The sequence below is a fragment of the Centropristis striata genome, chromosome 9 (assembly GCF_030273125.1).
Source record: "Centropristis striata isolate RG_2023a ecotype Rhode Island chromosome 9, C.striata_1.0, whole genome shotgun sequence".
NCBI lineage: Eukaryota > Metazoa > Chordata > Actinopteri > Perciformes > Serranidae > Centropristis > Centropristis striata.
The window spans coordinates 26,025,555-26,034,773 of NC_081525.1; the positions used below are offsets into that span (position 1 = coordinate 26,025,555).

Consider the following 9,219-nt stretch of genomic DNA (forward strand, 5'->3'; position numbering starts at 1 on the left):
AAAGCTCAAACTCTTTCTCCAGTCAGGTCTGTGTTTCCTATTGCATGTGAAGGTGCACTAACTGTGAAGGTACACACTAAATTTACCCCTCGAATCCTTGAGGCACGTGCCAGCAAGCATGCTGGAATGAAGAATCTGCAGCCAAAGGCTTCCATTTTCACCCTTTGCTACAGCTATGCTTGAGGAGAAATTCTCACCAGGGAGCACTTTGATTCATGAGCCATGAATTCATGGTAAAGTCAGCAGTTTTCCCAACCAGGAGACGGGAACAATGAAAATCCCAAAATTGTTGTACAGTGAACGCAGCATGACGGAGCCCAACTTCTAGCTTCAGACAGTCGTACGGGTATTTAAAGAAATATTCACATCGGTTGGTGTACTTTAAGGTCACATATAGTAGCATTGGGCTAGGCGATATATTGATATAAAGTATATATCGATATATTTTTAAATGTGATATGGAATTAGACCATATCACATATATCGATTTAGTTCTATTTTTTATTCTGTCTTCTTATATAAATGCTGCCCTTACTAGGGTTTGTCATATTTAGTTCTTTTGTTATGTTTGTTATTCTTTTCTCATATAAATATATTTATTTCAGAAAAAGATTGGCCTATTTTATTTCATATGCTATTTTTATTTCATTTTTTTATTATTTAAATGTGGACTTTATGGAGCTTTGATATTTATTTATTTTTAAAAGGTACTCCTGTTGTTATACAGTATTTATGTTTACTTAAATAAACGGTTTCAATAAAACTACTTGTGACATGTCATATTTGGCTTTGACTTTGACTGAACATTTGCTCTCACTTTGAGATAAAAATATCTGGATCGTATATCGATATTCAGCCTAAATATATCGGGATATGACTTTTGGTCCATATCGCCCAGCCCTAAGTAGCATCCATCTCTGTTGATGATGCAGATTTTATGCATATGGTGGTGTGTTCTTTATACAACAGGTTTTTTTTGTAAAAAATGACAATTAAAAAATGTCAATATTTTTTCAATTTTTTGTATTATTTCAATATAATACAATATATCTCTATACTGAGAATACATCATCACATATTGTCTGATTCTTCAACAAACAGCCCAAGTGTTGTTTTCATTGCATGCAAAACTACATTTATTTTCCAAAACAAGGACTGATTATCTCAATTTGAAAATAATCACTTCCAAAATGTGACCTCCTCTGTCTGTAAGAAGATAGTTATGGCTCTTGTTTATTCATGAAGCCACTCTAAACAGACATAAACATTTTATCGAGCTTCAATTACATGCAAATGTTAAGATAGCCAAACTTGTTCTACAGATACTTTCATACACACACAACTAATGCAGCCTGTAACTTTATGACACAAACAGCCACCGCACAGCAGAGGCAAAGGAGCTCAATACACTCAGCTTAAAGAAACTGGGCTTAAGAAAACTGAACACATTGAAGTGACTGAGAAAACTCTTGAATTACAAAATAAAAGTATGCCAAAACAAAACGGATTTTTGTGGCTGACATGAATATTTGAAAAAATCTGGAAACCATATGTTTGCTGATAATATCTTTTTGACATAATAATATAACATAAACAAGCATTTTGTAATAGATCTTTAAAGTTGGTTAAGAATGCTTTTAGCATGGATGGTGAGGTCTTAAAGAGTATGAAAGAGACACGCACTACAATGGAGCGTTTCTGACAAAGGGTGATTACAGGTACATTCAGACAAACAGTATTAGAAAAAATATGTGTTTTTGCTAACATATAAGCATGTAAACATGTTCTAGTAGAAAATTTAACAAAATTTGTATCCTTTAAAATGCATGTCTTAGTATCACTTAAAAAGAAACGCTCACCTTATGATTCTGCCCCCTTTTATTGAGAAATTTTTAATGGGAAATACTGCAACAATTAATCGATTAATCAAACAATAATCAATTATTAAATTAATCATCAACTATTTTGATAATCGAATAATTGGTTTGAGCAGTTTTTTCAAAGACAATAAGTCCAAATTCTCTGACTTCAGCTTCTTCAATGTGAATATTTCTGGTTTCTTTGTTCCTTTATGACAATAAACTGAATATCTCTTTGGTTTGTGGACAACAAGAGATTTGAGGACGTCATCTTGTGGTTTGGGAAACACTGATTGATATTTTTCAACATTTTATTGACCAAACAACGAATCGAATAATCTTTAAATAAGCGACAGATTAATGGATAATGAAAATAATCGCAAGTTGCAGCCCTAATCAAGTTGTTCTGGCCATAAATCGTGAATAAAATATGACTTAACTAATCAATTAAGTAAACCTATTAAGATGTATAAGTGTTCAGAACATTAATGTGTGGCTTTCTGAAGTCCATTTCCATGCTCAACTTGCAGCAATTTTTCAACCGCTGAAGGGTAAAGATGTATAAAAATATAATAATGTCTGCTCCAACTGCTCAGTGTCTCAGCCCTGGCTGCTGCAGTCTGTTCATCAGCCTCCACCGAGCAGAAATTTCCAGTAAATGCCAAGATGGTGGCAACTCGTAGAGCCCAAGTGAGGCTTTAATGGTTTCTTCAGAAACATATTGGGTGATATTGATGATTTCTCTACAGCCTGTAGAAAAGGGTGACAGGTGGTGATAATCTACATGTGGAAATGGAAGGGGGTGGGGGGCTGGGAGACATTTAGCTCCAAAGGGAGAAGGTGGTGATAAATCCTAGCTACAGCCCTGTCTACATCTATACGTTAAGGAAAGTCATTAGACATATTTACAGCTATACTATATGTATTATATTGCCCCGTTAATATCGATTCATTCCCTAGCCTGTGTTTGTTGTGTTGCTGACTAGACACGTCTATCCATATGAATGCATTACACACACTAGCAGAGAAACACACTGTTGTAATAAAATGAGTAGATAACTTTACCTGGAGCTAAGTTAGCTACTAGCCTAACGTTAGCTTACCAATCCCTTGCTAGCAAAGATGAGTCGGGACTTTGTGGTCACAGTAGCATCAGATGAAAATGGATGTCATGCTAGTGAGTAAACATTAGAGACACGGTTTATCTAAAGGTGATAGAGTACCCATGTCTGTGGCGTCCATCCCGTAGCTAACTCCCACCACTGTGTCCCCATCATCGGATGCTGCGGCCCCGGACAGCGGGCTCCCGTCCCTGGCCTCCGACAGCCCGACCGCTCCCTCGGCTTCCATTCAGCCTCCCGGAGGAAAAACAGCCAAGCCTCCGTGTCAAAGACCCACAGCGACGGAGCGATCCCGGTGATACAGGAGGGATGGAGGGTGTGTTGTCTGATATGTAACAGCGATCAAACGGAGGGATATGTGATAGTTATCAGCTACGGTCCCTTCATCTGTGCGGTGTTTCCCTCACGACGGCGGAGCAGCGTCCGCTCCACTCAGCTCCTCTCACCGCACTTGCTGCTGCTCAGTGAGCTGCTGCTGCTGTCTGGTTATGTGCTGGAGCCTGTTGCTCCCTCTGCAGGAGGCTGGAGGAGCCGCAGCCCGGAGCTCAGCCTCTCCTCCTGGATGCTCTGAGCCACATGCAGAGGTCAGCTTCAACTGAGGCTCAACCATGGGCTCAACCAGCTTTTAACTCTATGGAGTCTTGGACTTTTTTGTCAATTTTTAATCCTTTTCATGTCTTTTTGTGTCTTTTTTGTGTCTTTTTTGGTCATTTTGTGTCTGTTGTTGTGTCTTCTTTTAGTTATTTTGTGTCTTTTTTGTCATTTTGTGTCCTTTTTGTGTGTTTTTTGGTCATTTTGTGTCTGTTGTTGTGTCTTTTTTGTCATTTTGTGTGTTTTTTTAGTCATTTTGTGTGTTTTTTTAGTCATTTTGTGTGTTTTTTTAGTCATTTTGTGTCTTTTTTGGTCATTTTTGTGTCTTATTTTGACGTCATGAAGAAGTTGTGCTCCGGTGCTTTCGTGGACTCCAAAGGGTTAACCCTCTGGAGAAAACAAAGTGGCCATCAGCTATAGATATGGTCAGTGGCAGAATGTAACTAAGTACATTTACTCAATTACTTAATACGTAATTGTATACTTATACTCCACTACATTTAGCTGACAGCTTTACCTTTCAGTTACTTATTTAAGTTACTTTTCAGGTCAAGATTTAACATGAAAAACATTATCAATTTAAATTGATTACTCAATTTTTTTATGTTCAATCATATAACACTATATCATGTGGTTAAAATGAGCCCTGCCTTGAGAAAATTAAAACACTGCTTACATAAACACATCAATAATAATAATCAAACAATATATTTGGAATATATATACAACCTTGTCTGCATAACAAGAACTTTTACTTTTGATACTTTAAATACATTTTGATGCTGAACCTGAAGTGGATCTAAACACTTCTTCCACTGCTGGAGATGGTTAATTAGGTCATTGTAAAAACTATTTTTCCTTCTCATCAACTGGCCCCGCTCCACCCTCTAAACCAGAAGTTCTCAACCTTCGTCGCGACCCCCAATTTAACATGCATGTTGTCCGCAACCCCCTGCTCACTGAACAGAATCTCACACGCACAGTTCAGATCAGACAAACTCAGTTGATATGACGAATTTTGGACAAATAATGAAGCAGACAACAACTAATACATCTCTCTGTCTGTGCATTTATATATATTTTTTTATATATTTAGGGACCGAGCACCAAAGGTGCGAGGACCCTATTGTAATTGGTCCGTCTATTATTAGGGACCGAACACTGAAGGTGAGAGGACCCTATTGTAATTGGTCCGTCTATTATTATTATTTCGACAAATTAATCGCCTTTTTATGCCTTTATCATATTCAAAAACTCACCAAACTCGCACCAAAATTCAATCGTGACGATAATGTACGTATTTTATAGGTTTCAGAAATGGGCGTGGCAAAATGACCTACTAGCACACCTAGAATGCAGCCCCTCACACAAGTTTGTCGTAGTGACACGAAATTTGGTACACACATGTATCATGGGAAGATGCACCAAAAAGTCTCAAGAAGCCGTATCCCAAAAATGTACAGGAAGTCGGCCATCTTGGATTGAATATGGAGTTTTCGCCATTTCCACGCCGCATACTTAAACGAAATCCTCCTACATATTTCACCCAATTGCCTTCAAACTTGGTCAGTAGCATCACAAGGCCTTTGGGATCAAAAGTTGTATAAATATTTACCGACGGTCACACTATGTGGGCGTGGCATGGCGCCAAAATATGGCGTCTCGCCATAAAACACGAGCGCGTTATAACTTTTCCATACTTTGTCCCATCTGCTCCAAAATTCTCATGCTTCATCAGAGTCCAGCCCTTAACACTTCTACATCATAATATTTCATAAAGCCCTACTTTACATAACTCTTCCACCAGATTCAATCCCATTGACTTTAAACTTGGTCAGTACCATCCTAAGGCCTTGGGGAACACAACTTATCAACACCTTTACTGACCTTCACAATATGTGGGCGTGGCATGGTGGCAAAATATGGCGTCTCACCATCTAACACCAGACTGGACAATTGACCATACATTGTCCAATCTGTCCCAAATTTCACACACGTGATTAGGGTCCAGCCCGGAACACACCCACGTCCACAGTCATAGGGCCCCCCGCTGACAACAGGAAGTAACATCTTGTACACCTAGCCCCAGCAGTAGGTTTCACATAGAGACGCGAAATTTGGTACACACGTGATTCATGTGGAGACGCACCAAAAAGCCTCTTGGACCCATAGCCTAAAACGTACAGGAAGTCAACCATCTAGGATCGAAAATGGCATTTCCTGTCCTTTTTATCCATTTCCACGTCGCATACATTAACAAACTCCTCCTACAGATTTCACCCAATTTACTTCAAACTTGGTCAGTACCATCACAAGGCCTTTGGGATCAAAAGTTGTATAAATCTTTACCGACAATCATACTATGTGGGCGTGGCATGGCGGCAAAATATGGCGTTTCGCCATCTAACACCAGACTGGATAACTTGACCATACATTGTTGTATTGTTATATGGCGAGGTGCAATATTTAGTCGCCATGTCACGGCCACATAGTGCAAGGGTGAGTAAAGTTGTTGATAAGGTTTGTCCCCCAAGGCCTTGTGATGGTAATGACCAACTTTGAAGTCAATGGGATGAAATCTGTAGGAGGAATTAGTTAAAGTATGCAATGTGGTCATTTTGTAAAAGGGGGCGTGGATAAAGCATAAGGGGCGGGGCTTTATGAAATATTGTTATGTAGAAGTGTTAAGGCCTGGACTCTGATGAAGTATGAGAAGTTTGGACCAGATGGGACAAAGTATCGAAATGTTATAACGATGTTGTGTTTAGTGGCGAGATGGCATATTTGGCGCCATTCCACAGCCACATAGTGTGACAGTCAGTAAAGCTTTGAATAACTTTTGATCCCAAATGCGTTGTGATGGTACCATCACAACGCATTTGGGTTGACCAAGGTTGAAGTCAATTGGGTTAGACCTGCAGGAGGAGTTTGTTAGAGTATGCGGGGTGGAAATGGGCAAAAACAGCAGGAAATGGCATGTTTGATGGCAAATGGCGGGCTTTGTGTACGTTTTAGGGTATGGGTTCTTTTTACATTTCGGAGCGGCTTCCCATGATAGACACGCGTAGAAAATTTTGTGTCTGTACAACATTCCTGTGCTGGGGGCTTAATTTCCTTGATTTTCGAGGGGGCGCTGTTGAGTCATTTTGCCACGCCCATTCCCGGGACCACTAAAATACGTAAATTTCAGCGGAGATGTATGGATATTCCAAAAATGGAGAGTTTTTGAAAATGATAAAGTGCCACGCCCACATATTGTGAAGGTCAGTAAACGTGTTGATAAGTTGTGTTCCCCAAAGCCTTGTGATGGTACTGTCCAAGTTTGAAGTCAATGGGATTAAATCTGTTGGAGAAGTTATGTTAAGTATGCAACGTGGTAATTTTATGAAAGGGGGCGTGGATAAAGCATAAGAGGCGGGGCTTTATGAAAAAATGTTATGTAGAAGTGTTAAGGGCTGTACTCTGATGAAGCATGAGAAGTTTGGAGCAGATGGGACAAAGAATGGAAAAGTTATAACGATCTCGTGTTTTATGGCGAGACGCCATATTTTGGTGCCATGCCACGCCCACATATTGTGAAGGTCAGTAAACGTGTTGATAAGTTGTGTTCCCCAAAGCCTTGTGATGGTACTGTCCAAGTTTGAAGTCAATGGGATTAAATCTGTTGGAGAAGTTATGTAAAGTATGCAACGTGGTCATTTTATGAAAGGGGGCGTGGATAAAGCATAAGGGGCGGGGCTTTATGAAAATATTGTTATGTAGAAGTGTTAAGGTCTGTACTCTGATGAAGCATGAGAAGTTTGGAGCAGATGGGACAAAGAATGGAAAAGTTACCATTAACTGGCACTGAGGCATCTTAAACCCAGGAGCCTTAGAAACAGGTACAAACCCTGACACATATTTAGAATGCTTCGCTCCCATCAATTTCCAACAACTAACTTCAATGATTTCCTCATCTAAACCGTCAACCTGTCTCTTAGACCCCATACCAACAAGGCTGCTTAAAGAGGTTCTACCTTTAACTGGTACGTCTTTCTTAGATTCAATCAACCTGTCATTATTAACGGGCTATGTGCCACAATCCTTTAAAGTAGCTTTAAACCTCTTCTTAAAAAGGTTTATTTAGATCCTGGCGTTTTAGCAAACTATAGACCAATATCTAACCTCCCCTTCATCTCTAAGATCCTGGAGAAAGCAATCGCAAATCAGCTTTGTGATTTTCTTCAACACAATAGTTTATATGAGGACTTCCAGTCAGGATTTAGAACTCATCATAGCACAGAAACAGCTCTGGTAAAAATTACAAATGACCGTTTAATTTCTTCGGACAAAGGATTTGTCTTTCTGAGTGCTGCATTTGATACAATTGACCATCGTATCCTATTTCAGAGACTGGAACATGTAATTGGCATTAGAGGAACGGCACTGGGCTGGTTTAAATCATACTTATCAGATTGTTCCCAGTTTGTTCATGTGAACAATGAATCCTCCGTGCACACTGATGTTAACCACGGTGTTCCACAGGGTTCTGTGCTTGGACCAATTTTATTCACTCTTTATATGCCCCCTCTGGGTAACATAATTAGAAAACATTCAATTAACTTTCATTGTTATGCTGATGACACTCAGTTATATATCAATCAAGCCAGATGAAACTGATCAGCTAGCCAAATTTAATGCATGCCTTAAGGACATTAAAACCTGGATGGTCCACAACTTCCTAATGTTAAACTCAGATAAAACTGAAATGATTGTGCTGGGACCCGAACACCTCCGAAACTCATTATCTAAAGACCTTATTAGCATCAATGGCATTACCCTGGCCTCCAATACCACCATAAGGAATCTTGGAGTTATCTTTGATCAAGATCTGTCATTTAACTCCCATATAAAACATTTTTTCACCTACGTAATATTACAAAAATTAGACACATCCTTTCCCAAAATGATGCTGAAAAATTCGTTCATGCATTTGTTAATTCAAGGTTAGATTACTGTAATTCCTTACTGTCAGGCTGCTCCAAAAAATCCTTTAAAAAGTCAAGAATGCTGCGGCTTTGTACTCACAAGAACCAAGAAAAGAGATCATATTTCTCCTGTTCTAGCTTCGCTGCACTGGCTCCCTGTAAAATCCAGAATTGAGTTTAAAATCCTTCTTCTAACTTACAAAGCTCTAAATGGTCAGGCACCATCATATCTTAAAGACCTCATAATGCCATATTACCCTTCTAGAGCACTACGTTCCCAAAATTCTAGGTTACTTGTGGTTCCGAAAGTCCTTAAAAGTAGATTAGGAGCCAAAGCCTTCAGTTATCAAGCTCCTCTCCTGTGGAATCATCTCCCAGTCTCAGTACAGGAGGCAGACACCCTCTCTCTATTCAAGAGTAAACTTAAATCTTTCCTCTTCGACAAAGCCTATAGTTAGGGCTGGGCTTCTGATGTTTTTGCTAACTTGTCACTTTTAGCTAAGAATGCCGTGCGAAACCATGCAGAACCAACAGCACTGATCGCATATTATCGGCGCCAGTGAGGCTCGACACAGCCTTAGCCGTTGGGGAGGGCCGCTTGGTTCTGATGTTTTAGGTAAGAATGCCATGCGGGACCAACATCACTTAGCCGTTGGGGAGGGCCGCTTGGTTCTGATGTTT

General features: G+C 39.6%; 1 protein-coding gene across 2 annotated transcripts in view; it reads right to left on the bottom strand.

Moving 5' to 3' along the window:
- Nucleotides 1-3,693, bottom strand: part of pip5k1ca (phosphatidylinositol-4-phosphate 5-kinase, type I, gamma a) — a 90,088-nt gene extending 86,395 nt beyond the window's left edge. For both annotated transcript variants that reach the window (XM_059340470.1, XM_059340469.1), the window contains exon 1: nucleotides 3,083-3,693. In XM_059340470.1, the coding sequence (XP_059196453.1) occupies nucleotides 3,083-3,209 (127 nt within the window). In that variant the 5' untranslated portion in view covers nucleotides 3,210-3,693. The remainder of the gene's footprint in view (nucleotides 1-3,082) is intronic.
- Between the last annotated feature and the right edge of the window lie 5,526 nt (nucleotides 3,694-9,219).